Consider the following 21,280-nt stretch of genomic DNA (forward strand, 5'->3'; position numbering starts at 1 on the left):
CTTGGCTGCCCTGAGGGTCACTGGGGTGGGTGACGTTCCTCCCCTTGGCCACCACTTCAAGTGTATAGTGCAGCAACAATGTCTAACTTCGGGGACTCTGTGTGTGTGTGTGTGTGTGTGTGTGTGTGCCTGCCTTGTAGGCTTTGCTCAGTAAGTATTGAAAAAGCCACTCTTCACCTGACTTGATCTCCTTCTGTGTCTCCTCCCAGGGGCCCACTCCTGCCTAAGAACACCATGCATGCAGGTGAGCTGTGTCTAGGGGAGGGGGTGGAGTGGGGTGGGGGCAGGAATTAGGGAGTTGGCCCCGCAGTCAGACTGCTAGGTTGAGGCAAGGCTGTGCTTTTGACGATGATCTCAGGGTCTCTTCTATGTAGCCTGCCCAACTCGGAACAGGCAAACTTTTGGGGGGAGCAGGCAGCTCTGCCAAGGCTGCTGTGGGAACCTCGGGCTATAGCCATTTGCAGAGTAGTTTTAGCAAGTTGGGGGTTGGCTGGGAGCAGTGTGACCAATAAGGCACTCCTCCTCCCTTTTTTCTCCCTCCGGCGGGAGAGGTTCCTCATCTGTCTGTATTTGTGGACTTCCTACCGTGCACTTGGCACAGTGCTAGGTGCTGGGGATGCCCCAGGGACTAAGATATGCATGGTTCTTGCCCCTGTGGAGTTCAGGTCTGGCAGGGGCGAGACCACTAATTGAGTCTTTGGAATAAAGTGCACTGAATATTTTGTCGTGGAGGTTGGGGCTGGAAAGGTAGGCTGGGCGTGGTCATGGAGAACCTTGTAAGTGACACAGGGGCCTCATTTTAAAGAGAGCAGGGGTCCTTGGAAAGATTGTAACAGGTGAGGCTTGGCTGAATTTGCCTTCTCTCTCTCAGGAACACTGCGGGGAGCTCAACAGTCAGCTGTCGGAGAGAAGGGGGCAGGGGCAGTGACAGACCTCTAGACGGGCATGGCTCTGAGTCAGAGGGCTAGTCTGGTCCTCTGTGAAGACCCAAAGAAGACACCCAGTTTCAGCTCCACTGGGGCCCCAGGTTTAGGCTCTGACACCATCTCTGGGCCAAACCCAGGCACAGACCTTATTCCTGCCTTGAATGTCCCCCCGAGTCCTGGCTTGGCTTTTGTCCCAGACCTTCATCCAATTCTGAGTCCTGTCTCCGAGGAGGCCCCTGGCCTTGTGTCTGATAGCACCCCCAGTCCTGATGAGAGCGGGGCCGTGGCTCCAGCCGCCCTCCAGACCACCCCTCCCCCCTCCGGCGAGGCCCTGGGCCTGGAGCTGAATCACATCTCGAGGCCTAACTCACAGGGGGCCCTACATCCAGCCTCACCGCTCATTCCGAGCCCTGACTCTGCCGAGGCCCAGGGTCCGAGCTCGGACAACCCCTCTGGCCTGAATTCTGAGGAGGCCTTCAATCCCCACTCAAGCAAGGCTTTTGAGTTGGGTCAGAATAACTCCAATCCTTCCAGGTCTGAATCCAACCCATTTTTAAGGACCTTTTCAAGAGAAGCCCTCGTTCTGGGCCACTGCCTCTCCAGGCCATGCTCCAAAGCGCTCCTTATCCCAGCCTCAGGCTCGATGGATTCCCCCTCCAATCACCTGCTCAGTGTGGGCTCAAGAGCCATCTCCAAGCTGGACCTGCAAGGGGCTCCAGGTCCCTGTGGGACCCTAAGCCCAAGCACCAACGAGACCATCAAGTTGGTTTCCCAGGACATCTCTGGGTCTGTTTCAAAAGGATCCTCTGGTGCAGCCTGGAAGACGAGTTCCAAGGGAAACATCAGTGTGGCTTTAAATAGCAATTCCAGGTCTGATGTGAACATGACCGTCACGCAGGCCTCCTGCTTGACCGTGATTCCTGGCTTCCAGGATGATATCAGCCTGCGCTCCAGCACCCACAGACCCAACTCGGTCCTTTCTCCAACCTCATACATGACCTTGATAATGGGCTCCAAGGAGACCCTGAGCCTGAGCTCTAGCCTCATCTTTAGCGACACGTCCACCCTGACCCTGAGCAGCCAGCAGGATGATTCCGAGGACAACACCATCCACACCGTGCCCCTGGAGGAAAGTCAGAGCTGGAGCGAGGTGGCCAACGCCGAGGTGAGCCGGTTCCCGCTGGTGTTCCCCACCTGCAACACCGCGGACAGGGGCACCGCCGCCTTCCACAGCGTCCCTGAGCGTGAGTATGGCCAGAGCGACAGCCCGAGAGAGGGCACTATCCTGGGAGAACCTTGTATTCAGACTTGTGGGGCAGAGGAAGGGAACGGCATTCAGTGGATAACATGCAACATATTCATTATGCCCAAGAGACCCAGTGCTCAGCTTCTGCTTGTTGGGCGACTTGGGACAAGCTACTCAATCTCTCTGAACTTCAGTTCCCTTAACTTTAATAATCTCCATAGGATAATACTTTTATTATGTCCAAATTATAAGTCGACTAACTTTATCTTCCTTTCCAAATGTATGCGTCTTTCTTTCTTTTTTTTTTTTTTTTTTTTTTTTTTTTTTTTTTTTATTTTAATAATTTTAGCGTCTTTCTTTCTTGATAAATTTCAGACCTGGCTGTTCGGGTCAACATTTTTTTTTCTTTCCTTTTCTTTGTTCAGATCAACATTTGACCCATGGAGTAGGCAGGCTTAGCTCATCTCTATTGAGTTTTGAGGTTCCTCCCTGAGCAAAGCCTTGGGGTTCTACCTGGAACCTGCACTCACTCTGACATGCCAGTGTTCTGTAAATTAGTCTCCTGGCAGTTTTTGATGTTGTAAAGATTTCCTTTCATTTATTTATACCCCCAAATAGTTTTGTTTGTTCATGGACCAATACCATATTGCAGTGAAAAAAAAATTACCATGGCTTTGTAAATATGTATTCATATCTGGTAGAGTAAGAATCCCTCTTAAAAGTTAAAACTATTCTGAGGACAACAGCAACCAAACCGTGCCCTGGAGTCTGTTAGTAAGCCCTCATTCTTCCATACACATTTTAGAATATTTTTGTCTAGGTCTAGATCCTCAAAAAATTTTTCTATCATTTTTATTGGAATGCTATTAATTTATCTATCAAAGTTTTCCTTTATATAGGACTAGAGGCCCAGTGCACAAAAATTTGTGCACTCCGGGGGGGGGGGGGGGTGTCCCCCAGCCCTGCCTGTGCCCTCTCACAGTCTGGGACCCCTCGGGAGATAACGACCTGCTGGCTTAGGCCTGCTTCTGGGTGGCAGAGGGCAGGCCCAATCCCTAAGTGCAGCCCCTGGTCAGGCTCAGAGCAGGGCCGATTGGGGAGTTGGGGCGCCGCCCTGTCATGCACAGAGCAGGGCAGATCGGGAGGTTGCAATGCCACCCTCAGTCATGCTCAGGGTAGACTGATTGGGGGGTTGGGGCACCGCCCCCTGTTACACTCAAGGCAGGGTCGATGGGGAGGTTGCGGTGCCACCCCCGTCACGCACAGAGCAGGGCCCATCAGGGGGTTGAGGAGCTCCCCCCTGTCACTCACAAAGCAGGGCCCATCAGGGGGTTGAGGAGCTCCCCCCTGTCACGCACAGAGTAGGGTCGATAGGGGAGTTGGGGCACCGCCCCCTGTCACAGAGCAGGGCGGATCAGGGGGTTGGGGTGCTGCACCCTGTCACACTCAGGGCAGGGCCAACGGGGAGGTTATGGCTCTACCCTGTCACACACAGAGCAAGGCCCGTGGAGGGGGATTGGGGCGCCACCCTCTATTACCCACAGAACAGGGCCGATCAGGGGGTTGGGGGGCCACCACTGTCACACTCAGGGCAGGGCCGATGGAGAGGTTATGGCTCTACCCTGTCACACACAGAGCAGGGCCAATCAGGGTGTTGGTGAACTGCACCCTGTCACACACAGAGCAGGGCTGATCAGGGGGTTGGGGCGCTGCCTCCTGTCACGCTGATCCCGGTGCCGGGAGGCATATTACCCTTTTACTATATAGAATAGAGGCCAGGGGGCTGGCTGGTTTGCCCTGAAGGGTGTCCTGGATCAGGGTGGGGGTCCCCACTGGGGTGCCTGGCCAGCCTGGGTGAGGGGCTGAGGGCTGTTTTCCTGCTGGCAGTTGACTAAAAGCTCCCAACCGCTCCTTGTTTTCTTTTTTTTTTTTTTTTTATTCTGGGCCAGCTTTAGCTCTGAGGCCTCGCTGCTGAAAACATGGATACAATGTTGCGGTCCTGGGCTGACTGAAAGCCAGTTTTGTTTAGCTTCTTATTTGCAACATAGTAATAGTTGCTTAGAGTTGCAGTTGAGAGTCCGGCAAGTGAGGCGGGGAACGTTGGAGTCTGCAGTTCCTGGAGGAAGCAAACCTCCCTGCTCGCTTCAGTGCATGGCTGCCGGCCGCCATCTTGGCTGACAGTTAATTTGCATAAGGATACGCTGATTAGCCAATGGGAAGGGTAGCGGTCGTACGCCAATTACCATGTTTCTCTTTTATTAGTGTAGATACCAGAGGCCCGGTGCACGAAGTTTGTGCACTTGTGGGGGTGGGGGGTGGGGGTGGGCTGTCTCTCAGCCTGGCCTGCGCCCTCTCGCAGTCCGGGAGCCCTTGGGGGATGTCTGACTGATGGCCTAGGCCCGCTCCCCTGGGGAGCCACTGGCAGTCAGACATCTTTAGTGCTGCTGCTGCCGCTATGCTTGCCAGCCATGAGCCCAGCATCTGGCTGAGTGGCACTCCCCATGTGGGAGTGCACTGACCACCAGGGGGCAGCTCCTGCATTGAGTGTCTTCCCCCTGGTGGTCAGTGCACATCATAGCAACCAGTCATTCCACAGTTCAGTCATTTTGCATATTAGCCTTTTATTATATAGGATATCCTTTACTAGAATTAACAAAAACTCTCTATCAAAGTCTATTGCTGTTTTGTTTTGTGTTGTTAATCCTCACTCAAGGATATTTTTCCCATTGCTTTTTTAGAGAGAGTGGAAAGGAGGGAGAGGGAGAGAGACAAAGGAAAGAGAGAAACATCGATGTGAGACACATCAATTGGTTATCTCCCACACGCGCTCCTACCAGTGTGGGGATGGGACCTGCAACCCAGGTATGTGCCCTTGACCGGAAATCAAACCTGAGACCCTTCAGTGCATGGGCCGATGCTCTAACCTCTAACCACACTGGCCAGGGACTATTGCACTTTTTAATAGGCTAATTCCTAGGTATTTTATAATTTTTATTGCTATTATGAATCATATCTTATTTTCTAATACAATTCTTATTTTGTACTGATGATGCTAATGATGTAGAGAAATTTTGTTTTAGCATGTTGAACTTTAAAAAAAACCCAGCTTGAAATATAATTTACATACCATAAAATTTACCCACTTGAAGTGTACAATTTAATGTTATTAAAATATACACAGAATTGTGCAATCATCACCATAATCAATTTTAGAACATTTTCATCACCCTCCAAAGAAACCCCAAACCTAATTTAGGTATCACCACCAACCAATGCCCTCCAGCTCTGGGAACCTACTATTCTACTCTCTGTCTGTAGAGATTTGCCTGCTTGGCATTTTATATAAATACTAGAGGCCTAGTGCACAGATTTGTGCACCGATGGGGTCCTTCGGCCTGGCTTGCACCCTTTTGCAATCTGGTACCCCTTGGGTTTTGGCCCGATCCTCGCAGGCCAGGCCGAGGGACCCCCATTGGTGCATGAATCTGTGCACCAGGCCTCTAGTATGCATATGAGATCTTTGGTTAATCTCCTCCCACCCTCCCCCCTTCCCTCTGAGATTCATCAGTCTGCTCCATGTTTCCATGCCTGTGCATTGAACATCTGCCCTCTGGTGGTCAGTGCGCTACCAGGCGAATGGGAAAACAGTCATTTAGGCTTTTATATATATACTAGAGGCCTGGTGCACAAAAATTTGTGCACTCGTGGGGGGTCCCTCAGCCTGGCCTATGCCCTCTTGCAGTCTGGGACCCCTTGGAGGATGTCCATCTGCTGGCTTAGGTCTGCTCCCTGGGGAATTGGGCCCAAGATGGCAGTCAGACATCCCTTTGGCAGCCCGGCAGCCCTTGGGGGATGTCCACTTACCAGAGGGAGCAGACCTAAGCTGCAGTTGGACATCCTTAGTGCTGCTGAGGAGGCGGGAGAGGCTCCCACTACCACCGCTGTGCTGGCAGCCATCAGCCTGGCTTGTGGCTGAGCAGAGCTCCCCCTGTGGGAGCGCACTGACCACCAGGGGACAGCTCCTGCATTGAGGATTTGCCCCCTGGTGGTCAGTGTGTGTCATAGTGACCAGTCATTCCCAGTCTTTCTGCTGTTAGGGTCAATTTGCATACTACCCTTTTATTATATAGGATAGATGTGGTCCTTTGTGATTGGAACACTTTAACCCTGTTTTATCCCTCCTTCCAATTTATATGCCATCCTGGTGATGCATTTTCATTCTTTCTTAACCCTATTTATTAACTAATATTATTTTATGTAGTTAATGTTCTTATATTAACCCCAATATGAGCCTCTTTATTTGCCTTCATTGCTTATTGCATCTCAGACCTTCCCTCTGCCATTAATTTCCTTTTGCCTGAAGTATGTCCTTTAGACTTTCCTTTAGTGATTCTGCTGGTGATGAACTTGGTCATTTGTCTCTGAAAAATGCCTCTAGTTCCTGCCATTCTTTTTAAAAAATCTAAAACAGTAAAAACTTGCAAAAAAGTTGAAAGCACCATACAAAAGTTGTTGTGAATGATTGGATAAGTTGCCAAATGATGTCCCATCACCCCTGAATTTTAGTTTTTATTTCTTACAAAAGAGGACAAAAGGTAACCATCAAAATCATGAAATCAGTATTCATACACGGCTCCCATTTCATTCCCAGACCCCACTCTGATGTCACTGCCCATCTCAGGAATGTTTTTCTGGAAAAGGAGATCAGCTCCAAATCACTCATTCTGCCTTTTTGTCTCGTCTGTTCTGTTTCCTCAGTCCTTAGCCTTTCCTTGACTTTCTTGTTCTTTTCTCTTTTTTGAACATGAGGCATCCGGCCAAGGGGGCACCAGCTGACCTGAGCTCAGGGCTTTGAGGGGAGTCACCCATTGATCCCTTTTGCACTTCAGGAGGCCTCATCCACGCCCCCCCCCCCCCCCAAAAAAAATCCCCAAACAAACCTGAGAAAGTCTCAGAGGCTAGGTTAGCAGTCTTGTCGATGGTTTCCTGGCTAGATTTGGTCACTGGTCCATGGTTGCATCCTGGGCAACCCCTTCCACTAGCTGCTTCAGGCCCGGCAAGCCCTTGCTGGCCACGGCTGCGGGGCCTGCGAGGTCGTCAAGGGGAGCCGGGCGATGGTGATCTCCTGACCTGCGTGTTCTTGCTGCATTTGCAGATTACGGGCCAGCTGTTTTGTAAGTTGTGCCTTAGTTTGGGTTTGTCTGTTTCCTCATGATCACACCCCCGCCATGCACACCTGGCAGGAAAAGCACAGGAGTGGTGCTGGCTTTCTCGCATTGCCTGCTATGCAATGGTGGTGCATGCTTTTGACTTGCTCCATTACTGATGATGGTCATGTCAATCACTTGAGTGAGACAGTGGCTGCCAAAGTTCTCCTCTGTAAAGTCACTGTTTACCCCTTTGTCATAAATATCATGTGGGGAGCTACTCTGAAACGGTGTAAATATCCCCATCAGACTTTCAATGTGCTCATTTACTTATTTACATCAATGTAGAGTCGTGGATTTCTAGTTTATTCAATGGACTATGTCATCTGTTGCTGCCATGACTTATTGTGATACTCAAACTTCCCCCAATTTGACCAGTGGACTCCCTTCCAGCAAGCTTTTGTGTCCCGGTGACAGATGCCCATTGTTCCGTGAGCTCCCTTCCTTATTTCTGGTGCTAGACGTCTCTTCCTTGGTTTCTGGCTGGTCTTATACTTTCTCTGCCCAAGGCCTAGAGTCAGCTATTTCTCCAAGGAGCCTTGTCCCTTTTAGTGGAGAATGGTACCCTTGGTGCTAGCTGTTTTCACTGCTATTGGGATACCTCTGTGTTTCCCTATTGGCTCCATCTTCTAGCAGCCTCTGGTAGCCAAGATGGCCCTGAAGTTCCAGGCTCATCAGAAGGAGACACACTCTCTTAAATACATTCTCTTAAAGAGCTCCATTGCCCTGCTCACCCAGGACCCCATCCTTGGACAAACCCCTGTGGCTGAGGGCACAGGACTCTATTGGCCACGCTTGGGTTGCAGACCCACCCCTATGTGAAGAGGGGTGATGGGTGGGGCTTGAAGAATTCCGCTTCACCTAGCTTCATGGAATGGGTAACCCACAGGGAAGGCAGGAACTGTCACCAAAAGAAGGAGGAGGAAGTCTGGGGCTGACAAAACAGCAGGTATTTACTACAACAGATAAGAGTTTAATTAGAAATGTGATGACGGTTGAAAAGAGAGAGTACGCTGATGCACAAGAGGGTCACAGTGGGGCCCCTGTTCGCCTGAAGGTTAAGGGAAGCCTCTTGGAGAAGTGACAAGCAAGCTTAGACGCGAAGGGCGAAGGGCGAAGGGCGAAGGGCAGGCGGCGCGAGACCTGGGTGAGGGGGCGTGGCAGTGGGTTGGCCCAGGCAGAGGAAGATGCCTGCGCAAAGGTTCCCCCCCCCCCCCCCCCCCCCCCCCCCCCCCCCCCCGACCCCTGGGCCTGAAAGCCTGTGGCCAGTGTGGCCAGAGCATGGTGAGTGAGGGGAGAGCGCGGGGCAGGGCCTGGACAGGGAGGGAGGTGGCCCTGCAGGGCCCTGACGAGGATGCTCAGTGAAATGAGGTGCCACCAACGGGTTTTAGGGAAGGGAGCCAGTCTGGCTGCTGGGGGAGTTAGGGTTGGAGAAGCCCAGTGGGGAGGAGAGATGGGACTATGGCACTCCAGGTAGACTGTATCTTTCTCCCCTCTTCTCTTCTATTGAAATGATGACATGCAGGAACCTTCAGTGAAGAGACCTCATGCCTGGTGAACGCACCAGGGGAGAGAGAGGATGGCAACAAAATGACTCTGGTATGCTTCCTGCCCAGCCAGCAGTGGACTTCCTGGGACGCCCCCCGCCCCGCCCAGCCCTGACACTCCCTGTTTCTCCCCCGGCTCCTCTTTTCTCCATGGTGCTCATCACCATCTGATGCACCGTGTGCTTTACTTCTTCATCTTCTTTCTTGTTCGTCTCTCCCACTATAACGTTTCCCCTGTGAATCGGCGATTTCTGTCTGTCTTATTCACATCTGTTTTCCCAGCACCCAGGGCACTGCCTGGCACACCATAGGTGCTCAGTAGGATTTCTAAGCAACTGAATGAATTGTGAGAGGGTCTCTAAAGGAGACAGAAAGGCTGGACACAGGCCGGACCTAGGTCTTGGCCATGCAGCAGGCCTCAGGTGGCCAGAGAAAGCCAGTGTCTGCAGCACTTGGTGAGGGCCAGTGGGCCAGACTGGACAGGCTGGTGGACATGAGTATGACACACAGAGTGTGGGCAAGATTGGTTGATGGACAGTCTGGAGGTTGGGGATCCATCCAGGCCAGGACTCCTAGGAGGGAGGCCTGCCCCCTGGCAGCTTCAAGGCCAGCTCCAGTCTCTGAGGCAATGCAGGGTGAGGGTGGGGGTGGGGAGGTGGTGACAGGACTAAGAAGAGGTTTTGCATTTGGGGAGCATCCGTCCTTATCCCACGGTACCCTTCTAGTTGTCCACCTAGCTCTGGCCACACTACCTTTTTCTGTTTCTCACACATGCCAAACCCATTCTTACCTCAGGGCCTTTGCATTTGTTACTTCTGCCAGGAAGGTTCTACCTACAAGAAAGGCATAATAAAGCTGAAGTGAGGTCTATCTCTTTATCTATCTATCTAAAAGCCTGAGCGACCATCTGAACGTCCGACTGGTAGCTGCCACCAGGGGGCAGCGCTCAACGCAGGAGCTGCCAAGCTGCAGTGACTTGGCAGCTGTGGTTCTTGGGTGACGCCACAGAGAGGAGGGAGCCCGATTCTGGGGTGCATCACCTGAGAACCACCCTCTGGCAATCTGGGACCCCTCAGGGGATGTCAGAGAGCTGCTTTCGGCCTGATTCCTGCAGACCAGGTCAAGGGACCCCACCAGTGCACGAATCTGTGCACCGGGCCTCTAGTGTTACATAAGGTATGCACAGCCCTGAGCACAGTCCCTGCACAGAAAGGGTTTATTACTGCAACCACTCAACACATTTAATCGAGTTCCTACTATGTGCTAGGCACTGTTTCAGGCACCAGAGATCCAATAGTGAAGTAACATTCTAGTTTGGGGAGACAGGTAGACCCTCCTTCTAGTTCTTCACATGGCTATCTCTTTCTTGTCATTCAGGACTCGGCTCAAATATCATCTCCTCTGAGAGGCCTTCCCTGACCGTTCAGTCTGAACGAGCCCTCTCTCTCCCATCACTTTTGCATTTGAAGTTATCAACCTCTGTATAACAAACCACCCTAAAACTTAGTGGTTTAAAAGTTCACTCTGGCAGCTGGGGAAGTAAGGATGGAAAGGGCCCAATGTCTCACGATTCTAAAATTTGACTGGGCTCAGCAGGTGGTTCTTCTGCCCTGCGTAGTGTAGACTGAGATCACCCGGGGAGGGGGGTTGGAGCATCCAAATGACCCCATATTCCAGAGTCTCTCTCCACATGGTGTCATCATTCCATGGCAGCTGGGTTCCAGAGGGAAAGAGTGGCCAGTTCCTTTAAGGGTTAGGCCAGGAACTGCACAGCATCACCTCCATAGCATTGTATTGGTCCAAACTAGTGGTGAGATGAACCCAGATTCAAGGGCCATCTGCTCTGTTGGTAGGAGTGGGAGAGAACGTGTGGGATCTTTAACCCACCACGCTGCCCATCTGATCACTTTGTTTTGCGTTCTTTATTATACGAAGTTACTTTATTTCGTATTTTCTTTCTTCTTCTGCTTTAAGATAAGGAGAATGAATAGATTAATTGGACATTGGTTAATGTATTCCCTCTCTCAGGTAGCAGAATACCTTAATCTGACTAGGATGTGCCCTTAAGAAGGTAGATAGCAGAAGCCCTTAAGAGGTATTACTGCCCCTGTGTGGCTCAGTTGGTTGAGCATCATCTAGCAGTGGTTCTCAACTTTCTGGCCCTTTAAATACAGTTCCTCATGTGGTGATCCAACCATAAAATTATTTTCGTTGCTATTTCATAACTGTAATGTTGCTACTGTTATGAATCGTAATGTAAATATCTGATATGCAGGATGGTCTTAGGCGACCCCTGTGAAAGGGTCGTTCGACCGCCAAAGGGGTCGCGACCCACAGGTTGAGAACTGCTGATTAATGCCTCAGGAGGTCGCATTGGATGCAACGAGTTCCTGGTCAGGGCACATGCCTGGGTTGCAGGCTCCAGTAGGGGGCATGCAGGAGGCAGTTGATGAATGTTTCTCTCTCACAGATGTTTCTCTCACTCTCTCTTTGAAATAAATAAAAGCACATTTTATAAAAAGAGGTATTACTCATGGTGAGATTTCAGCTTGAGATATTGGGACCCTTTCTGTCCCCCCAGCTGCGACCTCTTCTCCCTTAGTTGCCTGGTCAGGGGGAGAGTTTAGCAGTTGCTCATATCTGTCCTCTCCCAAATGCTGTTCTTCAAGGACTATCCACACCCTCCTGCTGTCACCTTCTCAAGTCTCACCCTGCCCCCCAGCAGTTCCCCTTGTGGTTTCTCATGTCTCTCGGGTGACGCTGGGGGCCAGCCGCTGGGCACGCCTGCAGGTGGCGGGAAGCTGATGCAGGGGGAGGGACAGCCCCTGAAAGCCGGCTCGGTGTGGCGCTCACCCTGCGGCTTTGCCCTCTGCTGCCCCCGAGGTCGAGAATGTCATCGCCCTCCAGAAGAGCCAGGATGTGCCAGAAGGTGACGGAGAGAAGAAGACCATGATGAAGAAGATGATGGTGTGGGAGCGGCATCCGATCTGTGGCTTTGGGGTGGGGAGGGAGTGGAGGTCCTGAGTCCACCCGCTGATGAGATGGGGGCTGAGGTGGTGAGAGGACAGATGAGGAGGCAGGAACTTGGACTTGGGTCCCAGCTCCACCTCTAGCTGTCCTCTGGCTATCGGGGAGCTCAGGCAAGTCATTCCCCTTCTCCGAGCCTCACTCTTCTCATCCTGATAATACCCGAGTCACTGCTTGTTGGGAGGACACAAGCCAATGGTTAGCTCCCTGGAAAGCATTATACACCCGGGAGCAGTTATTATTTAATACCAGCAATTCCTCCTGGTGGGGAGGGAATTTCCTTGTCATTTTGCAAAATATAATCACTTCTCAGTTATCCACAGAATGGGCTGGGTTTCCAAAATTGCATTTAGCTTTGGGTCCCTTAAAGAGAGAAAGCATCCTTGCCCTTGATACCTCCGTTTAACTGGCATGAATTGCGCCCCTATTGTGTGCAGGTACCAGATCAAAAGTGAGACGTCATTAGACCATCTTTAAAGGAATCCACTGGATTTCTTTCAGGAGACCTTCGCTGTGTTTTTGCTTTGGGCCAGCCCATGATTTAAATATACCTCCCCACCATGAGGCTTCAGAAACGGTTCTTGCTGAGCCCCCATGCTGTGGCTAAGCGGATTTCTGGGTGCAGCTGGTTAGAGCGGGGGTGTTCTTGGTGGCGTTGAACTGAGTGCTCAGGGCAGGTTTGGGCAGCGAGCAGGCTCCCCTCACTGGAGGCCTATGGGAGTGGAGGCGGGGAGTTCTGCCCAGGCGAGGGGCTCTGCTGCCCGCTCCTTGTAAGGAGGGTGGCCACGGCCCTGTGGTCTGCAGCGGCCTGCCCCCCTCATCGGCCCAACTGTGGTCCCCTGTCCAGAGGCAGATCCAGGAGGAGCCGCTGGATTCCCTCTCCAGCTCCGTCCGTCAGGAGGCCATGGAGACCCTGACGCAGCTGAGGTGCCCACACCCCATCCCCAACCCCATGCCCTTCTTCCCATGGGCTCTGCCTCTCTCCTTTGGGGCCCCTCTGCTGTGTCCCAACCCCATCCCCATGCCTTCTCCTTTCCCCTTGCCCAGTCCCTCCTCACCCACCTCCTCTCCCCCTTTGTGGGTCTGAATCTCAGGCCCACCCCTAAACCTCCATCATCCCAGCTCTGCATGCACAGCCCCAGCCTCCGGCCACAGGGCCCCCCTCACTCCATGTCTTTGCTTTCTGTCTCTTCACCAGCCACACCCAGCCGGCCCTGGGTGTCCGGGAGCGGTCCGAGCTGGTGAACACGTGCGTGAGGAGTGTGTTCTCCCTGCCCTCCGTGCAGGCCATGCAGAAGAAAGATGAGGCCAAGGCTGAGAGCATACAGGTGAGCAGGGCCCTCCCCAGCAGGCCCTGCGGCTGCCCAGGGCCCTCCGAGTGAGGCACGTTCCAGGGGATGAGGATGTCCACCCTCCTGCTCAGGCCTCGGGGCCTTGGGCAGTTTGCTGACCCTCTCTTGGCCTGAGAGGGATGTTTGGTGAATGAATGAATCTTTGGGATGGGGACCAACTCCTCTTCTGGAGTGTTCTGTCGGCTTCTGGGCAGATGTTGGCCTGGCCAGAGGAGGTGGCCAGGATTGAGAGGAGGAGGGCTGAGGACTGGGCCATGACGAAGAAAGACTGGGCTGAGGCCTGGAGGAGTAGAACCTCCAGGAGCTCATTCACACGAGCGTCTTTAAGCCTCTGCAGGCCTGTCCTAGGAGGAGTGGGCAGAGGTGACCCTCAGTGTAGGATGTAGGGTCAGTGGGGGAAGTTAAGGGAAGGGTGTTTCAGCTCAGGGAAAGGCGCATTCATTCATCTGTTCGTTCATCAAATATTAACCGAGGGCCTACTCCTGAAGTGCAGGGTTGAGATTCAGTAGGGACAAGGGCACGGGGAGATAGACATGATCAGGGAGTCTCTCTCTCTCTCTCTCTCTCTCTATATATATATATATATATATATACACACATTTTTTATTGATTTCAGGGAGGAAGGCAGAAGGAGAGAGATGGAAACATCAATGATGAGAGAGAATCATTGACTTATTGGCTCTTGCATGCCCCCTACTGGGGATTGAGCCTGCAACCCAGGCATGTACCCTTGACTGGAATCGAACCTGGGACCTTTCAGTCCACAGGCCAACGTTGTAGCCACTGAGCCAAACCAGCTAGGGCAAGGGAATCTTAAAATTAATGCAAAATTACAACACTGACAAATGTTGCACGCAAGAAGTACTTGGTGCTATAAGAGCCCAGGATGGGGGAACTTGGCCTAGATGGGGGTCAGGGGTCATGGTGCTGGAGCTGAGGTTAAAGAAGAGCTAATTAACCGAAGGGAGTGGGGCTGGCAGAAAGAAAGGCACACCAGGCAGAGGGAACAGCCTGTGCAGAGGCCTGAGGACAGAGAGAACATGGTGTCTGCAAGGGTGACACTGAGGCAATGTGGCTGGAGCCCAGAGGGCCAGGCTAGAGTGCTGGGAAGCAAGGCAAGAGAGCTGTGGGAGCCAGAGCAGGTGGCAGTGGAGGGCTCTGGGTTCCAGAGGAGACCCAAAGGAAGGGTGGCTAATTGGGGGGTGGGGGGTGGGGGTGGGAGGGGAAAGAAAGCAGTCCCCTTGAAGTACCAGCCCTAGCCAGCAGAGGTCAGCACCGCACAGTGATAGGTTGCAGATGAGAGGGAAGGAGGAGGAAGTTGGCGAGTGAGGTTGGCTTGGTGGTTGCCTTGTAACCCTGAACAGTGACAACATGAGAGACAGACATGGTGACTTGGCAGGACAAGGGAAGACAGGGGAGAGAGGGCCTTCCCAGCGTGGCCGGAATCCACTGCTCAGCCTTGTGCATGTATAATGCACGCACTTACTAAAACAATTCCAGGGCTGTGGTGTGGCTGACAGAGGGGGAGCCCCGGCAGGGTAGAGATGACCCCTGAAGGGGCAACTTGGAAAATCGATTTAGGTCTAGGAATAGCAATTAAAAGAAGAATCAGAGACAATAATAAAGTTTATCTAGCTCTTACAGCTCTAGAGCATTTCCCCCCCCCCCCCCCCCTTTGTTGCTTACCTGACCTATAGTAGATTCTCAGTAAATGTGGGGTCTCTGCTTTCTCCCCCTTTAAGGTAAGAAGTGAATGGATAATAATTATCAATTTGTTGATAAGGAAACTGTACCCATGGAGGGGAAGGAATGTGTCCAATATCATACATCAAGTTAGTCTCAGAGGAGGGACCAGAAAGCAGCCTTCCAGGGCGCACACACGGGGGTTGCCCGGGGCTAGGGTCTGCTGCAGGGGCTCCGAGTGACTTGTCCTCCTCCTGTCCACAGATCCTCTACCGCCAGACCCTGGATGCCCTGCAGACACTGCTCAACGCTCTCTTTGTTGAGGACCCCACTCCTGCTGGGCTGAAGAGCATTTTGGAGGTGTGGGGAGGGGGGAGAGGAAGGGTGGAGGAGGGAGCAGAATTGGCTCAGGACGGGGAGCGTGGGGGGCGGGGGGCTAGATCCAGAAGGAGTGATTTGACTTCCGGATGTCATCTTGTGCCAATGTTCTGCCTCCCTGTCTTTTACAGCCCTGTCCCAGACGCCTGCCCCTCCACCCTCTCCCTATCTCTCATACTCCTGCTGTAGCTGCCCCTATATCTCTGCTGTCTCTATTATTGCCCCTGTCTTTCTCTTTTATCCTCATGACTCTCCATCTTTCATCTTTCTCCTCATTGGTCTTCCAGCTTCATTCTCAGCTTCTGAACCCATGAGTCCCTAAGCTTTAAGAAGAGGAGAACTGTGGGGTGCAGTCTTTCTTTATTTTTAATCCTCACTTGAGGCTATTTTCCCATTGATTTTTAGAGAGAGTGGAAGGAGAGGGAAAAATAGAGAGAAATATCAATGTGAGAGAAACACATCAATTGGTTGCCTTCTGCACGTGCCCCAACCAGGGCCTGGGCCGCGGAGTAGTCTGCAACCGAGGTACATGCCCTCAACCAGAATCGAACCTGGGACCCTTCGGTCCTCAGGCCAACACTCCATCCACTGAGGCTAAGGCGGGAGTGGTCTTTCTGCCCTCCCTGGAAGCTGGTCAATGGAGCCTGGCAGCCGGCCTGTAGTGCTGAGTCTTGCCCTCATCCTCACAGCCCCTGGGGCCCTGGATGAACTCTGGAAAGGCCCATGAGCGAGCACGCGCTGTGAACAGCAATGTCTCTTTGTTGAACCATACGCTTCTCACCCTGCCTTTCTTTGTGAGTGTCCCCTGGGAGGTGGGGGGCCACTTCTGGGGAGAGTGTTCCCAGCTCTGAGGGTGCCTGTGGTCTGTCCAGAGATTCCCAGCAACCCTTACCAGCCTCAGGGGGCTCTGCTATCAGGGCAGGTGTCCCAGCCCCGTTCACCATGTGCTGTATAGCATTGTTGAACCTATCAGACTCAGTCCCTAAGATTACAACGCAAACAGATGTCTTCGGGATTCCCTGCGCTGGGGCTTCTGCTGGGGAGACTCATCCTTCGCATCGGGGACCCTGAGGAGGACATAGGCCGGGAGGCTTTGGATGGCATCACTGTCCTCTACACCATCCTGGAGCTCCAGAAACGTAAGCCTGGAGCACCTCCGAAGCAAGGCTGCTGCACAGGGGCTTGGCCAGGGACTTGCCTGGAGCGTTAGCTACGAGGCGCTGGTGGGAGATCGTGGAGACCAGCAAAGGGTCTGATGGGGTCTGCAGAGGCACAAACACAGTCCCCACAGGACCAGGGGACAAAGGCACACACAAGCCTGTTTTGATTTAAACAATCCTTCTATCTAAGCTTTTCCTCATCCTCCCGAGTTTAATTGGTGACTCGTTTTCACGTTCCCATGGAACCGTATATACTCAGGCATGGTAGCCCTAATTAATATCTTGTCTCCTGGTCTGTCTTTCCCACTAGACTAGACTATAAACCCCACATGAGGGCAGGGCAAGGCTGTGTCTGGTTCACCACTGAATCCCCAAGGGCTAGCCATGGGCTGGCACATGGTGGGTGCTTAGTGACTATTTATTGAATGAACAGAATACAGATTTTATCTTAGGATCAGGAGTGGTTAAAGCCTGTTGGTGGAGAACATCCCTGGATTCAGCTTCAGGGAGCTGGTGATGCGGTGTGGGCTGGCACAGGTGCCAGATGGCACTGCACCTAGAGGTGCACAGTATCACCTATTCCTTGCATCCCTCTTTTTGCCATAGGCCCAACATTGCCCCAAGCCAAGGGACCTGGACTTATTGTTTAAACTTCCCTGGCTCTGGAGGCAGAGTGACCTCGGTACAAGATCAGCTCTAGCCCTTCCTAGCTGTGTGACCTCCGGCAGGTGCTTCTCTCTCTAGGCCTGGATTTCCTCACCCGTAAAAAAGGGTGCAATAGGATATAACTCGAAAGATTTTTGAGAGCTTAAACGAGATCATATATGTAAAGAGTCCACCTCAGTACCACACATAGACATTTGTCAAATAGTGTTGTTTTCCCCATGCCTACACGGATGATCAGTTTCAGCCTTTTGGGATCTGTCTGGTGTCTGCTTTTCTTGACCTCTAGCATTTGGGACAAATATTTGGCCCCTAGGCGATGTCCCCTGCTGCCCAGGAACCACTCAGACCTCCTGAGTGGTGGGTGAAAGTGGTATAAGTCACATTCATCATCAGCCTTAGGGGCAGGAATAGTGTAGACCAAGTTAGTACAGCATTGCTAGAGTTAGCAAACGAAAGGATAGGACACCCACTTAGCTGTGAGTTTCAGATAAACAATGAATAATTTGATTAAATATATATTTGAGATATACTTTCACTAAAAATTATTTGTTTACCTGAAATTCACATTTAACTGGGTAGCCTGTATTTTATCTGGCAACCCGAGGCCAAACCCACTCTGTTAGATTCTCTAGGAGCAAAGTGGTTTGTCCACGCTCCTCCCCCTTATAGGAAGCAGCCAAGCTAGGATATGAACCTGCGTGTGCCTGATTCTAGGTCTCAAGCTCCTTTCCTTACATACAACCCACACATGTAGTCCATGTGGTCCCTCCACCCTGACGGACCTTTCCTATGCCCATGTCTTGCCTACGCTGGGGGATCCAGGTAGGACCCAGGCCAAGCCACAGTAAGGGCTCAGAAAATGCACCTGAAATGTGTTTCCTTCAGTAGTAAAAACAGAGCCATCACGTGCCAGAGACTATTCTAGGCCCTGGGACACAGCAGTGAAGACAAATGTAAAATTAATGAATTAAAGAATCCCACCTGTTGAGCTTGCCTCCTTGTTGTCAGGAGACAATAAAATAAAAGCATGTAGTAAGTTAGATGATGATAAATCCTAAAGAATAAAAGGCAGAAAAGGGGGGTTGGGAATGCCAGGGGTAGGGCGATTGTCAATTAAAAGAGGTATTGCCACACCCCCACCAGAATGACAAAAATGAAACATACAGACAATACACATGCTGGTGAGACACGAAGCCACGGGAACTCCCGTGCACTGTGGGTGGGAGCACATGGTCTCCGCCGTGGAGAACTGTCAGCATCCCCTGGAGCTGAGCCTACGCTTGCCCTAACACATAGCAAGTTCTCTCCAGCCACCCAACCAACAAATGTGCACATTTATTCACCAAAAGGCATGGACTAGACATACTGGACTGTTCATAGCAGCATGATGCATGATAGCTGGAAACAACCCAATGTCCCTCAGAAGCGGAACAGATACAGAAATTGTAGGATATTCACACATGGGAAACCATGCAGCACTGAGATGAATGAAGCAATACTGCTTGCAGTGGTGCCCATGAATCTCGCCCACATGATGTTTCGTGAAAGGCAGACACCAGGCTAACATATGAGTCCATTCATAGAAGTCCAACAGCAAGGCTGTCCCATCTGTGGGTGAAGGCAGAACCCTGGTTACCAGGTGCCGAGGGGAGAGCGGACCGAGAAGGGCACAAGAGGGGCTTCTGGGTGTTGGTCACGTTCTGTTTCTTGGTCTGGGCCCAGTTAATGGCTAGGCTGCGCATTTGAAAGTGTATTAAGCTGGAGCTATGATGTATGCCCTTCCTCCATCTATGTTTAACAAAATGCTCTAAAGGCGAGGTGGTTGGGCCCCACTGAAAGGCCCTCTTCTTGCAGGAGCCAGAGATAAGAGTGAGACCGACAAGAGGGAACTGTATGAGAGCAACAAGCGGTTCTTGGGGCCCTACAACCCTGCCAGCCCATGCCAGAACATTCTGCGTGTCATCGCGGTACTGCTGGCTGCCCCTGCCCTGGGCCTTCCCGGGGATGCGGGAGAAGGGCAGCGCCCATGCCCAATGCCTTCCCCACCCCTCCCATCTTCCCAGGTTCAAGTCCCCTTTACAGGAAGCCGGCCCCGACCACGTGGGCCACGCTGAGTGCCCCGACCCCTCTGGCCTGTGCCACAGCATATGGGCCACGACACCCCCGTTTTGCAGCTCCTCCCTGCTGACCTCTGCTGTCTGGCACATTTGTGCGTCTGTGTACAGCTCATTCGGGGTCTGTCCGTGTGCGCCTGCATCTCTGCGCCTCTGTTTCAGGAGTTCGGAGACTTCCTGGGGCCCCAGCAGGTGAAGGACCTGTTGCTAGCCGCGCTGGAAGGGCTGACAGGCGGCTCGGAGGCCGAGGCTCAGGGGAGAGACTCGGGGGAGATGATGCAGCTGGCCTCGGAGGTGACGCTCAGCTCAGTGCTGGAGTGGTACCGGCACAGGGCGCTGGAGGTGGTAAGGCCCTGGGAGCAGGGGCTGGGCGGGGAGACACTTATAGGGCCCGCTCATCCCTCAGGCAGAGCGGGGTGGTGGTGGCTGAGTTCTAGGTGCTCCCAACTTGGAGCGAGAAAAAACTCACCCATGCGGTGTGGGGTGGAGGTGGGCAGTGAAGACAAAGGGGCTCACGTTCAGGGAAGGAGCAGGCATCTGCCCTCCCCATTTCTCTCCTGTATGCCCCCTCTTTCCTGTCACTCTATCCTATCACTCCTCTCCTCCTCCATCTCCCTGCCCCCACGCCTGCCCTTGCTTCCCATGGGCCTCACCTGCTCACGGCGCCCGCCCGCCGCTGTGCTCCAGATCCCGGAAATCATGCAGGCCATCTACGTGCAGCTGAGCCACATCCAGGAGCCTCGGGCCCGCGAGGTGGCCCTGCTGCCCATCTCTCTCCTGGCCAGCTCGTTTATGACCGAGGTCGTCGTGGCCCTGCTCATGTGCCCCCTCCCACTGGACAGGTACCAAGTAAGGGGGGCTTGTCGGCCATTACATCTCAGAGGGTCAAAGCAGCTCTCCCCCCTCCCCACCCCCCCCGGTCTGGGACTCTCCTTCTACCCAGAGGAGCCCCTTGCCCTTCCAGATGGCCCTCCTCTGTGATCTGCGGTGCTATGACAACCAGTAAGCACTCCCAAGCACTGCTAGCTGTCTGTGCTCAGCACTAATAGTGCAATAACCCCATTCTACAGATCAGGAAACTAAGGCTCAGGGGAAGTTGGTTTTTAAAAAATATATTTTTATTGATTTCAGAAAAGAAGGGAGAGAGAGAGAGAGAGAGAGAGAGAGGAACTTCACTGATGAGAGAGAATCATTGATCAGCTGCCTCCTGCATACCGCCTACTGGGGATTGAGCCCATAAACCAGCCATATGCCCTGACTGGGAATCGAACCATGACCTCCTGGTTCAGAGGTCGACGCTCAACCACCGAGACATGCCAGCCAGGCAGGAAGTTTGTGAGCCAGCAACAGCATGAGGACCTAAACTCAGACCTGACCAACTCCAAGCCCAGAGCTCTGTAATGACGCCATAGAAAGGAAGCCTGGGACACTGTCCTGACTCAGCCGTCAGCTGCGGTGTGGGCTTGGTACCCTGCTTGTCCTCTCTGGGCTTCGTTTCCCCGCACAGCCAAAAGGAGGAAGTAATCCCTGAATTCCCACTCCAGACGAGTGGTCGTGACAAGCAATGCAGCCAGCTGTGCTGAGTTCCTGCCGGGTCCGGCCTGTGCAGGAGGACGCACAGGCTCTCAGCCTCCAGGGAGCAGGTGGCCTGATGGGCAGAGAGGACTGAGGTGGCCTGATGGGGCCAGATGTGAGCTTGTAGGCAGGAGATACCAGTCTGACTGCTCCAGCGGCTCAGCCCGGAAATGCTCCCACACTTGGAGTGGCTACAATAAGGCAGAGAGTGTGTGGTCCATCTCTTAAGATGTTTGGCCGAGAATGAATGTGAAAGAACTGTGCGGAGCTATGCAAACGGGGTGTGCTTCTAAGTAAGAGTTGGTGTCATTCATAGAAACCGAAGACATGGGTGGTGCGGGCTGCGCGACACGGGTCCGTTCTCCCGCCTGCAGGAAGCGTACCCTTCCGACGGCACTG

The 21,280-nt window shown here is 52.7% G+C and overlaps 1 protein-coding gene across 1 annotated transcript in view; it reads left to right on the forward strand.

Moving 5' to 3' along the window:
* The first annotated feature begins 945 nt into the window (after nt 1-945).
* The window catches only part of MROH7 (maestro heat like repeat family member 7), a 39,408-nt gene continuing 19,073 nt past the window's right edge, over nt 946-21,280 (forward strand). The window contains exons 1-11 of the mRNA XM_070403345.1: nt 946-2,170; nt 8,905-8,978; nt 11,810-11,893; nt 12,801-12,880; nt 13,152-13,281; nt 15,253-15,348; nt 16,056-16,160; nt 16,370-16,505; nt 19,047-19,159; nt 19,469-19,651; nt 19,994-20,148. Coding sequence (XP_070259446.1) covers nt 946-2,170; nt 8,905-8,978; nt 11,810-11,893; nt 12,801-12,880; nt 13,152-13,281; nt 15,253-15,348; nt 16,056-16,160; nt 16,370-16,505; nt 19,047-19,159; nt 19,469-19,651; nt 19,994-20,148 — 2,381 coding nt within the window. The remainder of the gene's footprint in view (nt 2,171-8,904; nt 8,979-11,809; nt 11,894-12,800; nt 12,881-13,151; nt 13,282-15,252; nt 15,349-16,055; nt 16,161-16,369; nt 16,506-19,046; nt 19,160-19,468; nt 19,652-19,993; nt 20,149-21,280) is intronic.

This window comes from Myotis yumanensis, unplaced genomic scaffold (assembly GCF_028538775.1).
Source record: "Myotis yumanensis isolate MYYU_CA2020_CCGP unplaced genomic scaffold, mMyoYum1.0.hap1 SCAF_2, whole genome shotgun sequence".
Classification (NCBI taxonomy): Eukaryota; Metazoa; Chordata; class Mammalia; order Chiroptera; family Vespertilionidae; genus Myotis; species Myotis yumanensis.